This window comes from Physcomitrium patens, chromosome 2, assembly GCF_059467195.1.
Source record: "Physcomitrium patens ecotype Gransden chromosome 2, ASM5946719v1, whole genome shotgun sequence".
NCBI classification, from domain to species: Eukaryota; Viridiplantae; Streptophyta; class Bryopsida; order Funariales; family Funariaceae; genus Physcomitrium; species Physcomitrium patens.
Genome location: NC_143411.1, coordinates 16,147,528 through 16,171,107, shown reverse-complemented (window position 1 = coordinate 16,171,107; position 23,580 = coordinate 16,147,528). Strand labels below are relative to the sequence as shown.

At 34.7% G+C, this 23,580-nt stretch overlaps 3 protein-coding genes across 6 annotated transcripts; 2 read left to right on the top strand and 1 right to left on the bottom strand.

Annotated features, from left to right (window-relative positions):
• The first annotated feature begins 1,449 nt into the window (after positions 1–1,449).
• LOC112292970 (transmembrane and coiled-coil domain-containing protein STS1) lies at positions 1,450–8,743 on the top strand. 4 transcript variants are annotated; one of them, XM_073528869.2, is made up of 16 exons: positions 1,450–2,025; positions 2,507–2,588; positions 2,776–2,890; positions 3,205–3,464; positions 3,855–4,026; positions 4,504–4,644; positions 4,893–4,990; positions 5,163–5,254; positions 5,526–5,596; positions 6,222–6,264; positions 6,382–6,441; positions 6,662–6,744; positions 6,960–7,036; positions 7,370–7,440; positions 7,860–7,917; positions 8,325–8,743. In XM_073528869.2, the coding sequence occupies exons 1-16, from the start codon at positions 1,466–1,468 to the stop codon at positions 8,439–8,441; spliced, it is 2,100 nt and encodes a 699-aa protein (XP_073384970.1). In that variant the 5' UTR covers positions 1,450–1,465; the 3' UTR covers positions 8,442–8,743. The 4 variants fall into 4 exon arrangements, 3 of the variants coding, with proteins under 3 accessions (XP_073384970.1, XP_024397737.2, XP_090104045.1); XR_002972873.3 differs by lacking the exon at positions 6,222–6,264 and adding an exon at positions 6,086–6,221 and having other exon boundaries at positions 1,452–2,025; positions 7,370–7,473; XM_024541969.3 differs by lacking the exon at positions 6,222–6,264 and adding an exon at positions 6,086–6,221 and having other exon boundaries at positions 1,455–2,025.
• A 9,770-nt stretch (positions 8,744–18,513) lies between these two features.
• LOC112278826 (protein SRC2) lies at positions 18,514–19,999 on the top strand. The gene is made up of 2 exons (XM_024512647.3): positions 18,514–19,092; positions 19,450–19,999. Exons 1-2 carry the CDS (start codon positions 18,751–18,753, stop codon positions 19,558–19,560), a joined length of 453 nt encoding a protein of 150 aa, XP_024368415.1. The 5' UTR covers positions 18,514–18,750; the 3' UTR covers positions 19,561–19,999.
• Positions 20,000–20,183: 184 nt separating this feature from the next.
• Positions 20,184–23,265, bottom strand: LOC112278825 (uncharacterized). The gene is made up of 7 exons (XM_024512646.3): positions 23,088–23,265; positions 22,157–22,275; positions 21,883–21,978; positions 21,226–21,499; positions 20,978–21,092; positions 20,509–20,688; positions 20,184–20,390 (listed from the first exon to the last, which is right to left on the bottom strand). Exons 2-7 carry the CDS (start codon positions 22,250–22,252, stop codon positions 20,336–20,338), a joined length of 816 nt encoding a protein of 271 aa, XP_024368414.2. The 5' UTR covers positions 22,253–22,275; positions 23,088–23,265; the 3' UTR covers positions 20,184–20,335.
• Between the last annotated feature and the right edge of the window lie 315 nt (positions 23,266–23,580).

The following is a 23,580-nucleotide window of genomic DNA, read 5'->3' as shown; positions in this document are numbered from 1 at the left end:
ACACAGAATAGACTTATCTATTAATTTAAAACATGTTAGACATTATTTGAACTTTTTAATATTAAATAAATTAACTAAAATATTTTCTACCTAAATATTGTAATGTTGACATATGTAGGTTTTGGTACGATAATTAATATATGTAAGATGTTCTAAAAAATTAATAAAAAAATAAATGTAGCAATTATTTTTTATATATTGTATTTAAATTTAAATAAACTATTAAATTATTAAATTAAAAAATAGTTCACTATATTTAAAAATATTTAAAAATGGTATAGTAAGTTTTAATTTAAATTTAGAAACTAAATATGTATATATATATATATATATATATATGCACCCACACACACAAAATAATATCATTTCAGAATATACATAATAAATAACAATTAAATCCTATTTTGAGAGGCTCTTTGCTATTTCTATTTTATAAACTTAAAAATATACAAGTAATTACTAAATATATCCTTATTTAAAAATAAAAGATATTTGATTTGCAAAATTTACCATAATATTTACCATAAAAATTTTGCCAAGAATAACTCAATAGTCATAAGAATTGACCTCTTTGTTTCTTAACAATAATTTTATATATTTAAGAAATTTAGAACACTTAATATTATAGGTTGTTCATTAAAATCCTATTAAATAAGCAATGTAGTATTATCATATTTTCAGGTTAAAAAAATTAATCTATAATTTATTAAATGCTTTAGTTGTATCCATATAATATTTTTATAGAAAAGTATCACATTATATATATATATATATATATATATATAAAAAATTTTGATTTTGATTTTTTTTTCTTCATATTTCTAACAACAGTTATCACAATCATAATAACTCTAAGATACACACCAGGACCAAAATGTTTTTTGAGGATGATCATTAACTTTTAAAATTACATTGCAAGTTAACCCAAGTTTTAAGTTTTTAATAAAGAGAAATATTATAATTTATTACTTGAAACACTTCATATCATCAAAAGTAACTGAGATTTCACAAAACATCACAAAAGATTTACAAAAAAAACTGTAACAATTTTAGCCAACTTAGGTATTTTTTAAAATATTATTACCATTACTCTTATCATGATTAAATAATTTAAATTGTAAAATTGGATATACTTAGCATGTGTACACCAATTTAATACAGCAAGGTATAATTTGATGAAACTCTCATTTGCTGGAGCAATGACAACACAAAAGCATATTTGTCATAAAGACCAACTATTTATCACACTTGTAACAGGTATCAAAATTTCTCCAGACACCAACAACAGAACATGGACCATCAAAACTATGAAGGTCACACAAACAAATGGGCTCCACACAACAAACAGTATGGTCATAACAGCACTGAAATATCAGAATGTACGACAAACATGATGCTGATGCAATTCACTCACACACTCACTCACACTGGGCATACATATATATATATATATACATATGCACAGATGTGTGTGGAGTGCGAAGACATGGCAAGAAATCCATCACACAGAAGAAGAGCAATAGGGTATAAATCAGGGGAATTGCAACAGCAATTCCTGCTGCAATGCAATGCATTTTCGGTTGCGGACGTGAATCCCACGTTCGGGAGGAGTGGGGACGGGGTGGTGGGGGTCAGCGGGCTTTTTCTGACTCGGGCTCTCGAGCGGAGGGCGAAATTGGGCTCAGTCTCTGTCTTGGGCAGTTGTAGTGGGCGATTGCGAGAACGGAAGCCGATACGCATTTGTCCGAATTGCGCGTCTCGTTCGTGTTGGGATGGTGAAACAGGGTTTTGGACTCGAGTGTGGGGATTGTTAGCGATGGCGGAGTTGGGTAGCGTGCATCGGTACGCTGCGGGTGGGCTTTTCGCTCTAGCTTTGAGTCAGGCTCAAATTCAGCCGCGAGCTCCTCTCGAACACCCATCCGTCGGTGGTTCCGATGACCATCCGCAGCCCAGGACTCCCTTCCTCGACGCGGAGGAGGTTTCATGGTGCGATCCGGATCATGGGTTGCTGCGCCACGTTTTCAGGTTTTCCATTTTCTCCTACCCCTCTCTCTCTCTTTCTGTCCATCTTCTTTTTTGAATTGGTGATCAACGTTCGTGTTACGTGTTTTCTTCTCGAAGGGTATCGGCATTTTGTGTCATTTTCTTGCCCTGTGCTAATACATTTCCTTCCATGGAGCGTACTCGATGTGCTTTCGTAAAGTATGAAGGGAGAGTGTCGCATTGGGTTTTTGAATTGTAGGCGTCGTCTAGTGTTTCACAAACTCTGTTGCCCAGTCGTACGAATTTCCGTTGAATTGTTCCATGGAGTTGGGCATATGTCTATCTATCGAATTATCAGGGACAACAGGTATTGAAGGTGTTACAAACCGTGCTTTCTTACTTTTTTTACACTGGTTAGTTATAGTGCTCAAACGTACACAACATTGATGTAGCTTCGGTTTTTGGAGGTATTCCTCGTTCATTACATGTTCTAAAATTCTAACTGAAATATTGGATTACACAGGTTCTTAGGAATAGATGAGAAAGCATGGATTGGACTTGAGATGACGGCTATGTCTCCCGACAGCAAACACCAAATTGGAGCCGTAAGTTATTTGATTTGCTATTTCTCAGGGTTGTTATCGATGTATTTGTTGGAACTCTTCGTCCTTGGTATGCAGCTAGTTATCGTTCTAATTCAGGTAAGCATTGGGACTTCACTTCTGTGCAACTCCCAACACCAAATATCGTTGACAACATTTTGTGGGGAGATTTGCTAATTATGCTTTACAGTTTCTGAGATTGTTGGCAGAAGATGAGAGTGAACCTTCATCAAGTGGTGAAAGTCGACGGATGATGGAATCTGCTGCAAGTTCTGATGGAGTTGGAACCCTTCGTCGTCATGAAGGTATGGAAGTTTTAAGTTTTCCAAATTTCGCTTTCCTGCTAGTGTAATAATTCTTCTTATGCTAGTTGGAAGTGTCACAAGTAATGTTAATCTGAACGAAATGTGCTAATTCTTCTCTTTTTGTATTGAAGCATTTAGATTGTGGCAATAGATGCATCATCTCACAGAATTTGTCGATAATTTTGAGAATTAATGATTGTGGTCGTATGTAGTGGTGAAACCATCCTGCTTTTTTGGTACTAGAAGATGTCCCTAAATCTGTTTGAAGGATCAATATCTGTACATGCCCTCGTGCTTATTGTTTGTCGTTGCAGATTCTTCGGTGGTCAATGTCAAGGGAAAGGATAGGGCTCAGGAATTTGAAGAGTCCTCCGAATATTATAGCAGGTTCAGTGAAGCTGAGATTATGACGAAGCAACGGAAGATAGAAATTATGCACGAGCTGGTGATGGCGTGCGTCTCTGGCTTTCCTAACGGTAAAGGACTGAAGGTTACGAAGTATGGGTATGATGCACGCCAACGTGTGGCTCTGCGTTTGCTTGCTCTCTGGCTTAACATTAAATGGAGCAAAGTGGTGTGCACTTTTTCTTCTCTTCCGATTCGTCATCCCCTCAACTTAGTCGTAAACCTCGCAAGAGGGTTGATTCTGTATTGTGTTTTCAGTGAATTTATGTTCAGACCTAGGCAATAAATAGGTGCTATGCTTTCCTCGGTAAAGAGCTTTATTCGACACGAAAGTGCATTCTACCAACCTTTGTACTCTATCGTCAGTCCATCTTAAGACGTAGTAGTCTTACAATGGGTAACTACAGAACGCTTTATTACAGCGTTCGACTTGTGTTTTTAGGCGATTTCTGAACCTTCGGATATTCTGACGTCTATTTGACGCCCTCCTGGTTACGTTAGATGTATCTGTCAGGTTCATGTATTAAATATCTAAATTTCATAGTGGACATGGTGACAGGTGAGCTTGGAGTTAATGGTAGCTCATACGGCCATGGATGCTCATAAGAAGAGAGAGCAAACCCATAATGACGATGAAGAAGTTGCAAAAAGCAGGTGGCAGAGACTGAAAAGAGGAAGTTTAATTGGTGGGGCTGCGGTTACTGGAGGAGTCCTTTTGGCAATTACTGGTGGTAAATGCGATTGAACTGTTTTTTCTCTTCAACTCATCTCCGATCTTAAGGAATACGATAGCGGCAGCCATTAGTATCCATGTAGTATTATAAATACGAATGACCAACAATGTGATGGGCATAATGGTTCGATCCCTTATGAGACCAATTCAAATCACCTATTCTCATTGTGACTGATCGTATTTCATCCATATCATATCATATGTATTTCATAGATATTTTTGTCTATCGATGTTCTTCAATGTTTATTTTGTGTACAACCTTTTGGCATGTCCCTTAATTTCTCCTATTGAATACAGCTGTTGTATTTAGCAATGTATACTCGCTGATTTTGTTGCTTATGCTATTCTATCGCTTTTTTTTGTTTTGTTTTGTCACTCTCGCTTTGTGCTAGTTTGCAGGTGCTCTGGTGTTATATAAACTAGAATATTTTTTTATTCCTCTTATTTTCTTTTGTTTTGCTGTTTTGCCCATCAGGACTAGCAGCTCCGGCAATAGCAGCAGGTATGGCCGCTGTTGGAACAGCAGTACCTGCACTTGGAGCTGGTGGCCTTGCAGCAGCTGCTGCACTGGCGGGTTCCACAATGGGCTCTTTGGCCGTGGCAGCTTCGTTTGGAGGTACGGTCCTCTAACCTGGCATTGCCAGGTATTCTTTAGAATTCCCGTTCCAAGCTCTTAGGAATACTCCCCTCTTTTTATCTTTCAGATTACATGGCATGATGTGCGGCCAGAGTATTAATTTTGCTATTTAACTGAACTGAAGGTTTAGTAACTAAGACCTTTTTGAATTAATCACAGTAGGGGTAGAAAAGAATAACGTAGGTTGTCTTATTATCGTTTTTTTTCTCACTTTGTTCGCGCAACAGCTGCTGGAGCTGGCCTGACTGGTTTTAAGATGGCTCGAAGAACTGGTGGAATTGAGGAATTTCAGTTTGTGCCAATTGGTGATAATCACCAGCAGGGAGTAAGTTTGACTTTCCAATTTGGTTGTTTCTTCCTCACTTTGAAATGCTGCAGTTGCTACCATGAGATGCATTAACCTGATAAGTAACACAATTATTACAGAGACATATTTACTTTGCGCACCATTCATCAGTTATCCAATCTGAAGGCAACTCTTTGGATTTTATTTGCAGAGGCTAGCTGTTGCGGTTCTCGCTTCCGGTATTGTTTTCGATCTGTATGATTATATTGAACCATGGGAAGCACCGGACGGAGACTTAGAAAGGTTCTTCTCATGCCCAATGAACTGTTTATCAGACTAAGTAAATTATTCTTCATTCTTGTGTCAACGATATAGAACACTAACCTGGACACTGTTATAATTCTTCGCTCAACTTCACTTTGAACCTAATTATGTTGTTGCCCAATGAATTTTACGATATTGATTATATTGTTACTCTTCAATAAGACGCCACTCACAAGCTGCGATTGAATAGTTATTTTGACTAATTCTCTTGTAGATTTTGAACTGCATCTCACCGAAGTAATTGTAACAGGTATGCTCTTCAATGGGAGTCTGAACATCTTCTAGCAGTCAGCACAGCCATAGAAGACTGGCTCACTTCCAGTAAGTAATACTTTGCTCATGACTATGCACCTGAACACAGCACTGAATAGCTTTTATAGTTTAGGTTCTATAGGAATTAATTAATAACCCCCATTTACCTAGAAATGGTGTCCTTAGAACAGAAGTATATTCCGAATTTCATTTCAACTTTGCAGAGAAGCATCTATCATGTTCCAGAGCACCATGTGATTCTTAAACTTGAGAAACTGAAAGGTTTGTGTATGTTTCGTAATACTTTTAACGTTTTTTCATGAATGTCATAATGCTAAAAACTCTAGTGGCACGTTGTTTACTTCTCGCTCAATATTTATGGTGGTAACGTTGTCCTTTCTGCAAACCAATGAGGTGTAAGTGAATTACACTCTTTAGAAGAAGCCGATACTTAAAGATATTCTAATCAGTTGACCATGTCGGTCCAGGATGGATAGTTTTCCGGTAATGATTTATCAATTTTCTGTGGAAAGTCTTATGAATGTGTGGTTTACTTAGATGTGGCGATTCAGCTGATGTCGCGGGGAGCAATGTATACTGTTCTTGGCGGCCTCGTTGCTGCTCTAGCATGGCCTGCCACATTGCTTAGTGCCACCGATTTCATTGACAGCAAGTGGACGATTGCTGTTGACAGGTTTGACCTTTGATCACTTCAATTGGCCCCTTTTACTCCACCGGTATGATATTCTTTCAGTTTTGAAATTGCTTCAGAGCAATGCGACTTGTAAATCGGAATATGACGATATTCGGTGAGGTTGACAGGAGGGTGGTTTGTTTTGGGGAGAGCTTTGCAGGTCCGACAAAGTCGGCAAGTTATTGGCGAAAGTTTTACTGAAAGGTGCTCAAGGAAACAGGTAAACAGAGCGTCTTATTCGTTGGTCCGTAATAGTTGGGGCAGCTCATATATTCGCTGCCTGGTTTTCTGCTTTGTTTGACCAATAAGCACAGATCTTCTAAATTTGAGGCTGCTCAGGGACTGCCACGATTTCCTTAGAAACTGTGCTTTTAGATCGTAATCAGGACACAAGGTGGTGACTCTAATATGTAATTTTGAGGTGCTGTTATTTTACACAGGCCAGTGACGCTCATTGGATTTTCACTGGGTGCCCGGGTTATTTTTGCGTGTTTGGAAGAGTTAGCAAAGGAAGGAAACCAAGGTACGCTTCGCCTCTTGAATCTTGCATTAGATTTTAGAAGTTGATTTTGTTTTCTGGCGAAAATTTGAGGTTTCCTAAATAGTTTTGAATGTCATGTCGGTCGTTGACACGGTTCAACGTTAGAAATCGCCTTGATAGATAGTATAAGGATAATGGTGGTTCTAGTATCAAATTCCATGAAGCAAACACTTATCACATTGGTTGGGAATTATTAGGTGGAATTGTCGAGCGCGTGGTACTCCTTGGGGCTCCCCTCATTCTCAATAAACCTCGGTGGGAGAAAGCACGGCAGGTATGTTGTGCCAGTTTGCGTTGGTTGATTGACGCTGTGGGCCTCTGTGTTGAAGCACATGTATGTTCGTAGAAGTGCAACTTTTCCCTGTTTCGTAATCCTTTCAAATTATGATCCTCAAAGCACGCAGTTCATTTTCTATCTATATTTCTGCCACCACCTTTCTATACAGAAGTCGAGCTTTTCTTCTAACCTCAGTGGTGCATCCTTGTAAGGATATGAACGAAGTTATCTCATGCATAATATTTACCTGCATTTGACTGATTTAACCAACATTGTTGCCAACTTGCTACTGGCATCGAACTATTTCTCACAAGATAGATATTGGAACAGGTTGTTGCAGGACGATTCATAAATGCTTATTCCACCAGCGATTGGATGCTTGGTGTAGTGTACAGAGCCAAGTAATTTTCGACCCTTGACTGAGGCATTTTGATGTGAGGACCGATCGAATTTTCAAGTTTCTGATGGTTTTATTATGTGACATATTGAACATATGCTGAATATTTGTTTACTCGAAGCAGTAGTATACTTTCTTTGTACTTTCAACGTTTCTGGAGGTTCCTGTAAGGGTTAGTCATGCATGGTACGAAGTCAACCCCAAACCATAGATCTCGCATTAGCATATTCCTTATCGTGCAGATAAATTTCCAAAACTCGGTTCATTCTCGCAAGCAGCTGACAGAAGCTATGTTTCTTATTTGTAGGATAATGTGTTTCAGTAGGTATTATGTCCTAATCTCAAAGCATGAGTCTATATTTTTATCGTAGAACAATTCTTTTGACTGTCGTATTAACCAGTGTTGTGGTGTCTTCCTTGCAGTTTTCTCTCTCAGGGACTAGCAGGACTTCAAGCTGTCGACGTACCTGGCATCGAAAATGTATGTCACAACAAAGCACATATAATTGCTGTCTTGTTGCCAGTTGTGATCTGTCTTGTGAACTTTTTTCATATGGTTCTTAGGTTATATGACCGCACTGCAACTTACAATCGACGAAGAACCGTTTAACACGTCAGTTGAATATGCCACATAACACATGCATCAGAAACCTGAAAATATGATTTCTACCGAGAATCTTAAAATATGGCACACGTAGCTGGCATATTCAGCTGGCATCTACTTAATCCTGGCAGGTGACCTTGTGGCGTAGTATAATAGAGGAATAGAAGAAAATGACATCGATTTCTACCATTCTTTTGTTTGAGACTATTTGTTTATTTTTTTGTCGTTCTTCTCTTGAGCAGTCGTGCGGGGCCTCTTATGTTGGTTCAATTTGTTGCACACAGGTGGATGTGACGGATCTGGTGAACGGTCACTCCTCTTATTTGAAGAAAGCTGGTGATATTGTACAGGCCCTTGATATCGATAGCTTCTATCCAACCCACAACTGTAAGCTACAGTAGTCGGTTTATTTTTGATAGATGATATGCAATTCGTTTGCAGCCTGAACTTTCGATGATAGGTGTGGGCACCATTGATTTACAGTGCTAGCTGCTACTTGTTCTGATGTCGTGAAGGTCTGCACTCGATTATTGGACTCGGATTACAGAGTTCCTATGTCGAATCTAGTTACAAACATTACTTCCATGAAATTCATTATTGTCACATGATACAACTACGCCGTTTATGTAAATAGCCTCTCTTCCACAGGCTACTAATAACAAGTTAGGCCATAATTTGGTCTACGTACTTTTCCTGCGAAAAATCACCACATTTACTATTTAAAAGTACGAATTTCCTTGTTTTACAAATAAAACCTAACTGTAAGGATTTCCTCTCTGATATTGCTTAATTCCAAGGAAGCCATCAATTTTTTTCCTGGGATCATTCGATCAACTTCTTTATTTCATACATTCTCAAATTGTAGAGGGGTTTGTACATTGCACAATCAAAATAATTGCAAATGTAGGGGGTGTCAAAAGGAGGAGAATGTATTGGAGAATGTTTTTGAAAGAAGTCAAGTAAATCAATGCCTACAAAATTAAAGAGTTGGTGATATCCTTCATTTTTCCCTCCATTGTAGTGGAGATTAATGATTCTGTCAATGGCAATACGTAATTGTTTCATAAGTGCCAATTTTATCAAAAATAAAACAATCTGTTATGAAGACTAATAAAAGTCAACTGAGGGGGTGATATCAGGTGGAGCCATAATTCTTAAGTTTATTGTTTATATTTTATATTCATATTCTCCAGATGTTCTCCTACTTACAAAATTATGCAAGTATTGACTATACTTAGTGGCAGCTTGCAATTAATTCTGTAATATATTTTGCATCCTTTTTGTTTCCATCCTCCAAATTTTTTATCCTTGTTGTAGGTTGTTTTAATGTTTTTTAGGCATTAATATTTTATGGAACTAATTATTAAGTAGATAGAGTATAATTAAACAAAATCAATCTATTCAAAGATATCTAACAATGCCAAGTTTCCTTGAATGCAATGCAATAATATACTATTATATGCAAATACCATGTTACCAATGTATATTCTAAACAACCTTGCCTAGACTTTGATACCATCCGTATGGTTGTTTCAAGAGTACTTTGAATGTTTGCTAAGATTAATTTTTATTTTTTGTAAGAGAAACCATGCATTTGCATTTGATTCAAGTTCAACAGTACCTTAGTTTATGTGCATTTATTGATAAAGATTTAAGCCTTGGCTTGAGTGGCAAAGTCTTGTGGTTTATTAAGTTGTTGGACATGTATTGAACTGGGTTTTGTACATTGCTATCATTGGTGCAAGTTATACCATTGTGAAAATAGTTGACAAAGAATGCTTTGTCTTATTTGTTTTGTCTAAAAAAAGGCAGTTATTTGAATCTCCTTAGATAGAGTGGTCTATTGGAAGTACAATACATTAGATGGATTGTAGCATGCATGCAAAAATTTGAGAATTGCATCCTATTGGCAAAATTGGCCAAATTAATCCATTACTTGAGATTTTAATATATTTCTCAGACTATTAGACTAATCAATAGCTTGGTGTATGTGCATTTGTTGGTAAGGATTTGCACCTTGACTTGAGTTGGAAAGTCACATGTTTTGTTGAACTGTTAGGCAACTGTTTGATTTTGTACTTGTTTCTCTAAGATTTTAATTTTGTTAGGTTGCTACTTGATTTATTATTGTTTGTTTTTATTTGAGTTGGTTGTATAGAACTTTATTGTGGCTCTATATTAATATTATGCACAATATAAAAAAATCTCACTTACTACAAATGATTGTTTTTTTAATGTTGGAGCATATTACAAAGGTTGAGCTAAAGTAGTGATTGCTTCCTTACATGCTTGAAAATATGTATTGTATAGAATCATTCCAAAAATTCTCTAATTTACATTTAGTAAATAAAGTAAAGTTGATGTAGATGAATGAATATATTTTTTTTTTGTGTAATCATTAAGATATATATTGTAGAATATAGAATGAAGTGATTAAAGATAAAAAAAAATACATGTTAAGATAACTAATGATATCTATATATTTTAAATTTAGGATATAAAATTTATGAATATTTTTTTATTAAAAAAAATTATTTTAACAATGATTTAATAATAACAATGTAGTCTTGTTGCAATTTATACATGTTGAATAATATGATAAATGTGTTTTTTTTATTGATCTTGAGATTTTGATTTGTTTAAAATATACTGTTAAATAAGATATAAATATATTAATGTGGCAATATCATTAGATAATATTATAACATGTTATTGATGAAATTATTTTTCCTAAAAATATTATCTTTTATTTTTATTCTATCATTTAGAAAGTATTGATGTTTGCTATTTTGTTTTTTTTTCTAATGTGTGTACTTCTAATACCTCCATTATGAAAGATGGATTTCTATTAGTAATCAAGATATCTTCATGATTTAGATATCATATGGTATTTAATTATTCAAATTAATGTTTGAAGATTAATGTCAAAAGTTTTTCTTATTTAAAATCAATGCTTAAGAAAGCAATACATAAAGTCCAAATTCCATCTCTATAGAGAACTATTAATACAATTTATACATTCCAACTAAAAGATCCAAATTTTGATTCAATAAGAGTGTATTATGAAAAAATTTCCTATAAAATAGATGCACTATATATTTTGATATAAATAACTTCAAAATATTTTCTAGATGTATTCTAAAAGATTATTTTTTTTAACAACAACTAACTATAAAAAAACATTCTTCATATTAGTTTGAAAACTAGTGGTATAAATAGATTAAGGTTTTTCATTACAATACAATCTAAAGGTGGATGGGATTTGGAGGTGGCACTTATCAATCCATTTATGCAAAAAAAAAAAAAAAAAAAAAAAAAAAACAATTATGAATAATTTTAACTACCTTTCTACTTGATATTGTTTTTTTTTAGTAAAAAATCACCAAAGAAAATATTTTTTTATATATAATATCAATCATAAAATAATATAAAATAATAATAACATTACTTATAATATTTATAAAATATTAAAATAAAGTACGTAGACCTTTTTCTTCAACAAATAAGAATATAAAGAAGCCTTCTTACAAGTAGAAAGAAGTTATAAAGATATGGTGCTTTTGTCTCAAATTCGTCCAAAGAAAGAAGATGAACTTGTTCATAACAAAGATTTTACTATAGTAGTAAAGTATTTTACTAAGAAAGATCAATATCAAATGCAAATAAAAAATAAAAATATACAAAATAAACATCAAAACCAAAAGAAAAAACATATGTGCAAAGCAATTTTGCTTGGATAGTCAAAATGGAGTGGATTTGATCAATTTAATAGATGCAAAATCAAACAAAGAAGTTGTGAATATTCCAACAAACTCTATGTCCTTTTAATTGGTTCAATTCCAAATCAACAACATGAATGATATAACACAAGCATTCCATGTATATTCTTTTTTATAGATATAGATGGTAGCCATCTCAAATAAATTTGAGACAAAAAATTAAATTTTGAATGTTATATCAAGTTATAACATCAAAAAGTAAAGATTTTTTTTTAAAAAATAAAACAATACATAAAAGTCTTTTTGAATCAATGACAAATAAACCAATGATAGCATATATTCACAATATCTATGTATAGCAAGGTATAATACAAAGTAGATCATATGTCTGTAATAATGGATCTATCTTATGAACATAACTATAAGCATATAATGTTCATTATAATAGATCTATCCTAAGCATCAACAAAGGTTGTTTGGATAGCTTGGCCTACTTGTGGTTTCTTAGCTTTGAAGAATATTATCCAAAATGTGATGAAGTTATAAAAAAGTTGTTGGATTAGTACTTATGATTTTTATAAAACTTGCTTATAATAATTTTTGAAGTACTTTAGTATAGATCTTGTATGATATATTAAATTGTGAATAGGTTTCTAATTACTTAAGAATATTAGTATCTTACTACTTTTGAGCAAAAATAATAATAAAAAAAATCTTTTTTATCCTAAATATAATAAAAAAAAACTTTGTTGATTAATATATTATTGATATGATAAAAAAGAGTATACCAATGAAATTCCAAATTATTTTGAAGAATTCTTTACTATATCCTTTGGACCTATGGTTTTCTTATTAGCCATGTTTTTAAAAGATTTATGCAATATTGTTGCAAGTCAAGGATTTATTGAGCCTAGAATTAATTATTTTAAATATTTTAGAAAAAATGGTATCTACCATTTGGTTAAGAATCAAGGCAATTTTTGATACATGGTCTTTTTTTAACTAGAATTTGATACATAATTCTACACAAGGATTTTTTTATATCTAATTGTTTCTAACTTTTTATTCAATTGGCATCTTTGATCTTAATAATTTGGAATTATGGAATGTATTTTTCTACAACTTCAAAACACATCTTAGAATAAAATTTTCTTTGTGTCTTCTATCATAATCAGGATTTTAGCTTTTGACCTATAATTCTCTAATTTTTATATCATTCTAAATTGTCTTAAATTGTCTTAATTATTTTTTTAGATGATATAATTTTGAAGGTTTTTTTTAGAAAATATCTTAAGTACCTTCTATTTCTTATTTTTTTTCTAATGATGCTTAAGATCTATATATTATATATCTTTTGTAATAATACTTGTAAAACCTTATAAATTATCTAAAATATTTTAAAAATTAATAATCTTAGAAAGTACATATATTTATCCTATGAACATGACTACAAGTAATTAAATATATTAAATATCAATAATTTATCTTATACGAAGATCCTATTTAGATTAGAAATACTAAAAAAATATAGATATTTTTATCAATAGATGATTTGACAAAAACATCTCTTATACTACAATTATAATCAATTGTATTGAAAAAAAAGTAATCTTTGCTATTATAGGATGTATTTAAATTTTCCAAAATATTGATATCATTTTTTATTTATTGTCTCCTAAGTTTTTGATCTGTCAATCTGCTATACAATGGTCTTTTAGTTGTCTTCTAATACCAACAAGACTACATGCAATTTTTCTTTTTTTTAAATAAAAATATATCTATATTTAAAATATTTATCTTCAATATATTTTATTATATATCATTTTTTCCAAAGAATCTAAGATTTTAATTTTATCTCACTATGACTTCTTCTTCCTTACATGCCAAAAATTATTTACATCTATTGCATTTTATTTGAAGTATAGTTATTGACCACTACATAAGCCCTTCAAAATATTCCAAATAATTTTGTTATACATGGTTGTTTACTAGATATTAGATGGAAATGCATTTTTTCCTCACTCTAATCTTGTTTTGGCTCTTTCATGTATCTTGGTATAACCTCCAGGATATAATAGCCTTCTTTTTGCTAGCCATATGGAACCATCTAAGGTTTTAATAAGCTTGCCACAAAACTTGGCTTTTAGAATTCATAACATATTCCTTTTAGGATGTAAAGTAAAGATGGAATTCTATGGCTTAAGCATCTTTATTTAGATATTGATATCATATAGAAATTATTTTTTTGAGTAGATAATAAGATATATATTTTTAGTTGTGATTGAGAGATTGAAGCATTTCTAATTTAGATTAGAAAAAATTGTGGAAATCTTTGCTTTTAGCAATCAAATAGATGGCTCTATGACTTTTTATTTCTATCAAAGTTAATTCCCTTTATCAACTAATCCAAAAGATAATACTAAAGTTAATAACCAAATAAATTTGCTTCAGCAAGCCAGAGCTACTGCTAGATTTTTTTATAAAATTTTACAATTATATTAATATTATTGCTCACTAGGTCATTTTATAATGTTACCATAACTCATTGCATGTAAAGAAATAGCTGAAGGATCAATAAACTCTTATGCCACTCAAAAAAAATAGATAATTACTCAAAGATGATATAATATTAAATTAGAATGGCTATTGCTAAAGACAAAAAAATTAGAGTCTCTTGAAACAAGACTAAGAATAAGAAAGATATTGATAAGACTAAAGAAGGCTTCACTCTTATTTCTATATATACTAACTAATTAGAAGCTACGTAGCAATGTTCTAAAGGACTTCTAATATGTGTCTAAATTATAAGACTAGTTTTTTATATGTGCACTATATAATTAGATTGTATTATAAGATACCAACATGTACAATATGTAGCTAATTTTTTGGCCAAGTTTATAACCTATCAATCAACTACAAGCACATATAAAGTCAAATCAACATTTATAAAGCTTCTAAAAAGCTTTGCCATAAGATATTATTAAATCTATCCACATTTATCTTTTACCTATTACTTTTTATCTATATAAATAAGTATCTTTGTGTATTTTTTTTGCAAGTTGAACATATAGACTATATTGATGAGACAATTTATTTTTGTTTTTATTTTATTTTATTTTGTTATTGACTATAGAAATTTTAATTTTTTTTATTATAATTAAAATAGATGGTATTATTATTAAAATTGACTTTATTTTTTCTAAGTAAAAATGATTCAAAGTTGATAAATTTTTTTTTGTAGTGAATCAAGTAATGTGTGGGTCCAATATTAATGAACTTTTATGCATCTTTTTTTGCTCTTAATTATAAATGTTTCTTAAAATAATATAATCCTATAAAATAAATATGAATATAAAATGATAAAAGAATTTCTTCTATATTTTTTTACTTCTATTTAGACTTCACATATTTATAAGATGTATCTATGATGTTTTTAAAAGTTTTAAATTTTTTGTTTTTTTGTAAAATAATCTATATTCTAACATTTTTTTCTTTTTTTCTTTTTTTTACAATGGAAACATGGGATTTTTGGTTTTGATTTGTTTTTTGAACTTTTTTAGTCTTTTGGAGTTGTTTTGTAAAGGATCTTGATTGCCACTTGTTCTTACTTTTGCATCTTATAAAGAGTGCTTGAGATTCAAATGATAATCCTTTTATAGTTATCTCTTCTTAAATTAGGATTGCAACCAATTTTAAAAGTGTTGTAGTATCAAAGAAAAGAACTCAAAGAAGATAAATAAACAAGTGAAATAAGTATCAAAGAAAGATGAAAAAATGATAATAAGGAAGTATGTATATTCAAGAAGAAATTGGAATGGCTATTACCAAAGACTAGAATTCTTAGACTCTTAAAACTAAACTAAAAGTAAGAAAAGAATTGACAAGAATAAAGAAGGCTTTATTCTTTCTTTTATATATACTATCTAACTAGAACCTATGTGGTAACATTCTATAGGACTTCCAACATGTGTCAAATTTGCAAGATACATGTCTTAACTTATAAGGTAAGTTTTATATATGTATGCCACATGGTTAGCTTATACTACAAGCTATTGACACATGTGACACATGGCTAATTTATTGATTAAGTATTCATTCTATCAATCACCTATAAATATGTATAAAGGTGAATCATATCTATGAAGCTTCTAAAAGACTTTTTTAAAAGATATTATTAAATTAATCTATTTTTTTATCTACTTCTTCCTATTCATATTATCTAGATAACTATTAGAGTGAATATGTATGTTCATCACATATAGTTCTTGAAGTACAAAGAGTTTGAATAACTATGCCATATTGAAATAATATGGACCTCAAAAGGATAAGGCTTTCCATTTGAAGTAGGATTATTATTCCAAGAGAATGACATTGTTAAAATAAAGTTTTAAAATTGTGTAAGTATTGTATTATTAATTTTTTTACTTTTAATATTTTATGATGAATCTTTCTTATAAGTAAGCTTTAGTGACAATGTCATTTGTTGAATATGATTTTTTAAGAGCAAGTCATGCTTCATTGGCTTTTTTGCATGCTCCAATGCAGAAGAATATTGTATTATCTATATAATCCTATATGGCTATTAGAGCAATATAGTTTTTTTTTTTTTTTTTTTTTTTTTCTACATAATAATTGCACCTTGGTTTGTTGGTGGAGTTAATATTGTTGCATTGATTTCTAGAATAGATATTGGTTCTTTTTCTCTGCTAGAGACTAACTCCCACAATTCTTCCATCACAAATTTTGTTTTATATTTTTTGTTTGTAGATAGTGTATCAAGAGCCATCAAATTTTGTATTAGAATTAGAATTACTTGTATGTAATGAAGTTAATATATTTTTGTAATTCACACCAAATTGAGTATGTTTTGCAAAGTTTATTTAATAAAGGAATGTGCGACCAGAGGAGTTGCAACTCCTTGACTATATACAACTCTATCTCTACTTTAATGGGAGTTTCTATTGACCTATTTTTCTTTAAATCCTCCTTGGCATACAGTTTTGGCAACCACCTATATGTTGGCCTTGCCATGGTGTGTGCAATCTCAGAGCACCTCCCTAGTGTGCATAGAGTCTCCCTTACCTCCCTTAACATTTTATCAACATGAACCCATCTTTGACAACCTTTGCATTGCTATGGCTTTATTTTATTTATTTTTGGATTTATCATGGATTGATTTGTCTCAGTATTTGCTGTTGCTACAGGAGGAGAATGCTGCCTATGTATGTTTATTTTGTTTGTTTGTTTTTTTTTTCTGATTTAGCTTAAATCTCTAATTAATCAATTAATCAATTATTCTTTTTAAACCATGTGCCCATGTGCATTATCTTGTTACATGATGTGTTTTTAGACATAATCTACACATAATTGACAAATCATTGTAGTTTAAGAAAATAAAATTTAAAGCATGGTTTTACTTGGAAAAAATATTTAATCTTTGCAAACATTCAAAGTACTCTTGAAACAACCAGAACAATGATATCAAAGCCTTGGCAAGTTTGCTTAGAATATACATTGGTAATATGGCATTTGCATATAATAGAATATTATTGCATTGTATTCAAGGAAACTTGGCATTGTTACATCATGTATGTTTTCAATAATAGAAATTTAAATTTAATCACACTTTTTACATGTCCTATTTCATAATAGAAGACATGGTTATTTTTAAGACAACACTAATCAAGTACTAATTCATTGAATTTTTTGTATTGTTGAAGCATACTTCTTGCAAAGAATTAATTCAAATATATATATATATATATATATATATGTAGTCACTGAATCAAAAGTTTTATATAATTGATCAAAGTGGAATAAAATCAAATGTTGAAGGGAACACTTCTTTTTTTCTGCAATTAATTTGAATCTATGAATTACTTATTATCCATTTCAAATTTAACACAAACAGAGGAAGATAGAAAGTTAAATAATTCTGATTGTTACATTAGGTCCAAATCAAAGAGCGGTTAATTTTGAAGAAAATGCTCTCAATACATTTTTTATAATAAGTTTACCTTGACTGATTAACATATTCACACTCTTTCTTGTACTCACTTTCTTACACTCTCATGTCTAACGGCTAAATCATTGTTGTTATATTCTTATCTTATTATTTGAATTTATTAGAGTTTTGTGTTTTGTTGTGTTTTGTTTTTTTTTGTTTTTTGTTTTTCCCTCTGTTGTTTTTTAATATTTTGAGCCCTTCTATCAACGAAGCAGCATTTCTGACTCCTGAGAATTCCCCATAAAGCAAAAGAATGAGACAAAGTGGGGAATGGAGGAGGAAGGGTAGATAGTCACATTTGTGGCAAGGAAGTGAGGTTCAGAAGGGGCAAGACTTTCAGCGGCAAATACATACATCACTTAAATATAGGCCCACCATTATCCAACGCCCTCCTCTTAAATGCAGTTTCTATTGTGGTTCTGTAGGTCCATATTCTCTTGGGGGGCTCTTCCTTAAGTCATGTATAATTCAAACAATTAAATAAGGTTAGAGTAGAATATGCGAGGGTGGGGGCGGATCCATGGGATGGGATCCGACCTACTGCAGATGCCGACAGCCTTCGCGCTCTCAAGTTCCCCTTCGGGAACGTCATTGTTCCCTTATTCCGGACGCAGGAACGCACGAGGGTCTGGAAACAGCATCGCGGGGAGCGTGCACGAAGCATCCTTGCAGCATCAAGGAAGCTTCCTCCTCGGCAGCGTCGAATCGTAGAGGGAGTGAGAGAATGCAATCCAAGCAGATCACCGTTTGCAGGCCTCGCCTTCAGAGGGCAGTGCCGTGATTGATCCACCACCCTCAGGGTTTGGTTTTGGTGTGTGCGTCAGCGAGTCGTGTCCAGTCCGAGCAGCCGAGTGTGTGTGTGTGTGTTTTCTAGAATTCTTCCTTAGAATTGTGTGGTGCGTCTTTTTTGGTGATACTGTGTGCAATTGTAGTTTTGTGTAGCGGTTAGTTTGCTTGTTCAAGTGGGCGCTTTCGGTCGGCGTCATGGCGGATAGGGGACTGGACGTGGAGCTCATATCTGCTACCAATTTGAAGAAGGTGAACAAGAGCAAGATGCACGCCTACGTCGTGGCGTGGATTGATCCCAGCGTTCGAGTGCCAGGGCCCGTGGACAAGACCAATGGCAGCAACCCCGTGTGGAATTATACCATTACGATGGCGCTTGAGGCTCGGACTCTGAGTCAGACTATGCATCTCAACCTCGAACTGCTGGGCCAAGGGTTCTTGTCCACCAAACCTATCGGAAGCGTTGTGGTCCCTCTTGCGGAGCTCTTGCAGCGGGGCGCTTCGGGTTGCGCTGCAGTAGCTGAGTTCCCCGAGCAACCGGTGTGTTATTTCTTCTTCACTTCTGAAGTTTAATTCGATGCTTTCTAGAGTTCCAGTGTTGGTTTTATGCATATTTCAAATGGTCCCCGGAACTAGATCCGCGCATTTTAAATTAGTGTGAGCAGTTCATAGACTTCGATATCTTGTGGGTTATGGGGTTTAGCTTCGACTGTCGCACACATATCCCTTGATCAAAGGTCACCAATTGACAGCCAACTGCCTGGATCTGCGATTGCCCTCGAGTTCAGCTAAGTATGCTTAGAATATACAGGCCTTCAAGTTGCAGGTCCTAGATGGATCAGAGTCTTTTATGCTATGAAAACATGATCTGATCTGCGGTGCTACACGTGGAAACAGGTTATATTGCCATCTGGCGAGCCACAGGGCACTTTCAGCTTTGTGCTTCGTTTAAAGGAGAGCCCAGCCATGCTTGCTGCTGCACAATCTGCGCAAGCAACAGCTCTTTAAACTCCTGAATAGGCGTTGTCAATATCAACCAGATACTGTAACACAGTACATAGTGCAACGTTAACATCGACACCTTCGAGGTCACTTGTAGACTTATATTACAGGTTAGATTCACAACAGTCGGTGGTAGAATGCAAGCCAGGATTGGACATGTCCCTGTGTTGTATAACAGTAACTTTATGTCCTTGATGCCCAGTGATTTGGGACACAGTGGTTCACCTGGTTGATTCATTCAGAGCATTGTCAGACAATAGATTTTAGATAAAAGCTGACTAATCCTCGGTCTACTCTTCAAATGTACTAAGTTCTAGTCATCCATACCATTATGTGGACCATTTCTCTTAGAGACCGAAGTGATACACTTGCCTTATTGATTGTGTTTCTCCCTGCGGAGTCACAGTGATTCCGTATAATCTGCAATAAAAGTAGTGAATAACAACTAGCGGAGTACATAAGCATCACTTTACACTTATTGACACTTCGGAAAAGGAGCTTGTCTTCTACTCCATACTGTGAACTGGGTTGCTTGGATAGGTGTGATTGGAATATAGACATGCATCAACAAACACTTTTACTTGAAATTCAAATGGTACAACCAGCGAAAACATTGCCATCTGAAAGTCTTCTTTACAATACACGATATTTTATTATAAAGCGTCACGAAAGTCTCCCATGTACATATTTAAGGATCTATTGAACTTGGCCTTGGTGTTCTACATGGCCAATCCCGCAGACCCTATATTTATAGCACCAAATGTGAAGGCCGTCAACTCGTTCATATGTAGCGTACAATCCGCCTCTTCGGCACTAACACCCGCAAAAAGCCATCACTGTAACCAGCCCATCCATTATCGTCCTTTAGGAAGTGATAAATCATAAGCAAAAGATATCGTAGAAAGGCAAGCAACTGCCGAGGTTCCTCAATTCAAAACGTTACACTTCACGTACATGAATTCTGCAGTTATCGAGCCAAGGTCTGCACTCTTTGGTAGACGCCACACGGCTCGGTATGGACCTTGAGCGAGCTGCCGTTGATGGTAGACGCTACTGCCATTGCTATTACCGTTACCATGACTGTCGCCGTTGTTTTTCCACCAATCAGTAGCCCGACTGCCTGATACTACCAAGCTGCTCAAATGGCAAGAAGTACCAAGTTCAATTGATTCAAAAACAAAAACATTCGAAAGAATATGTTTTGCACTTATCAACGGTAGTTGAGTAGTCCTAGGTAACCGGTTCTCTTCTCTAGTCTCATGTCAAAGGTATCACCTCATTTGCGTAACCTTGCAGATCACAATCTCACCCACTTGGCTTCTGGGTATCAAATTTAGTTACAAAAGCTCAATTCACAGACCGACACACAATTTCTAATTGACTAATGTAGATACAAGAGCTTGATTATATCCATTCTCATTACCTGTCAGAGGTGACCTCACAACAGATGCCATCCGCGCTCACCCCCGGAAGTTCAACGGTTACGACATAAGCGGAGCCTGACTCCACAATATCCATGCGGGGAAACCACTCATAGCCTGCAAACAAAGAAGACGAAACTCTGTGGCTCAGCCCACCTGATTGTCAATATCAACAATTATACGCAACTTTCTTGGTGAGCACAAACCATGAGCAAGCTTGCGAAAGTAAAAATTGCTACAGAAGGGTTACCTTTACCAATGCTCTCTGTTTCAGGATGGGTTGGCTGTTCTTCTGCAGCAGCCCAAGCGAGGGCAGCTGCCTCTTTCTCTTTCTCCACTTCTTGTGGTGACTGTGAGCTGCTACGAGAGAACATAGGTTCTGAAACTGGTTTAACCGCATCCTGCACTGATGGCTTGCTAAACAAAGGAGGAACAATGACATCACGAGAGTTTCCATGCTTTTCCTTGTATTGAGAACCTTCAGATTGAGGCACCGACTGCTTCACATCCTCGGTGTGATTGCCCTGTTCCAAGCCCAAAGATACGGTGGTTACAATATCCACCTGAGATTCTAACAACGGTTCTCCAAATCATAGTTCTCCAAAATATGTTCAAAACAGACAAATGAAGCATGAAAACTGTCTTCCACAATGATCCGTCTGCAACACCTACATTTAAGTCAAACAACACAATGCTTACACGTTTTCCTGACTTCCAAGTAATACTCTACAAAGTACATAAGGTTTCTGCACCTCCAACTGAAGCTCGCAGCACAGACATAAACACGTTCGCATGCCACTATCTTGACGATTTCTTCCATAAAGAACTAAAACAGTTTGAAAGCCATTGGCTCAGAAATTCCAAAGAATCAAAGACTAAGATTATTCATCTGTAAAACAAGCAGTACTTTCGTGGGCTGTGCAGGTCGCATAAATCGTGCATCATTCACAGCAGCTCGGGCATAATGAACTCGAGAGTCTCTCCGAATGCCACCCATGCATGCCTGCGTTGTCATAAACATTCATAACCAGGTTTTCATCAAAGTGTCCGAAATCTGAGTCTGAGGACGAAAAGAAAAGAGGAAAAAAAAAAAAAAAAAAAAAAAAAAAAAAAGAATCTCAAATACCTTCAACAGAAACTTTTTCATACGTCAAGGGGACAAGTGCTGAATTCTGTCTTACCATAGCAGATAGAGAGCCCTGGACCTGGACGGGTTGAAGGTGCGCAGCCAGCTGCTGCAACCGAAATTGTGCACGATCCATCGCTGGCGATTCCATAACTTGGATGCGACTCCACAAACCTGTTCACGAGATGCATAATAATATCATGCTACATGTAACCCCTAAACCATGACCTGCGTAGTACTTATCCTAGATGTTCAACATACGCTTCTGAAAACCGAACAACATGAATTGCCAATCCACAAGTTTTCGCAACCATTTTGAAATTATTACAAAAAAAAAAAAAAAAAAAAAAAAAAAAACTCAAATCGTCAATACAGCTCATGACGACAGTTGTGAAAATCACAGGATTTTGAACAAAACCATTTAGAAATTTCGAGAAAGCTGCTTCCAACATTTAATGACAGGACACAAACACTGCCGCTGGCTAGTGATTCCACAAGTCTTACTCTCATCAATTAAGGTTCTTGAAGAGAAAGCCCATCGCCCGTGATCCTCATCGATCACTTCAAATATCCGCTCTCTACTTTAAATATACAAAAGGAATTTACAGACAGCTTCGTTTATACAGAATCCTGTTCAATCTATTTAAATGCTTCTGGAGCTAACCCACAAACGCCAAGCCCACTTCACGCACCCTAGAAATTCGAAGTTGTCCTATTCGTGAGTAAATTCTGAAACAACAGGAGTTCGTCTATAGGTTCATCAAAAAACCCTGCAGGCACGCCCAAAGAGCTGCGGTGCCCAATTACTCACTACAAGCCGCTGCGCTTGAAGATGAACATTCAAGGGGGAAATCATAGCACACGAACGGCATCCAATCAACTGAAATCACACTTGAATTCGCGTGAGGGGTCGACGCTAGCTCAAAATCCACAGCATCGTACCCAATTGCAGCCAACTCAGACCTGGACATGAAGCAACAAATTACCTCGAAAATCAAAATGCCCTGTAAGGATCCTACGAGCCTTCTCCACTCCGCAGAAAATCGCCACTTATCAGAAAAATTCTGAAGGAAATTGAACAATTCGAAGCACTAAAAAGATGCTGTATAATGTTCCATTTGCGGTGCAATCGCGAGAAAAATCTAAAGCACAACTTGCATTGTGAGCCTGGCGCTGTGAAGCGTCCGCTTTGCGGTACGCGTACGAAATTCGGATTCACAGCAAAGCGTGCACCGACGAACGATAGTCTCGGCGGACGGAAGATGAATATCGTCGAAGAGGGCCAACGCCGTCGATGCTCCTCCGCTCCATTCTGCGATGTGAGCCCCGATCGTTCAGTTGTGTCGGCAAGTTTGCTCGAGATTAGACCTGGAAGACTCTGAGTATATATATATATATATATAGACACTCTACAGAAAACTCATTTAAAAAGTTAAATGATTGTATAATTGATGCAATAACCATAAATTACTTATATTT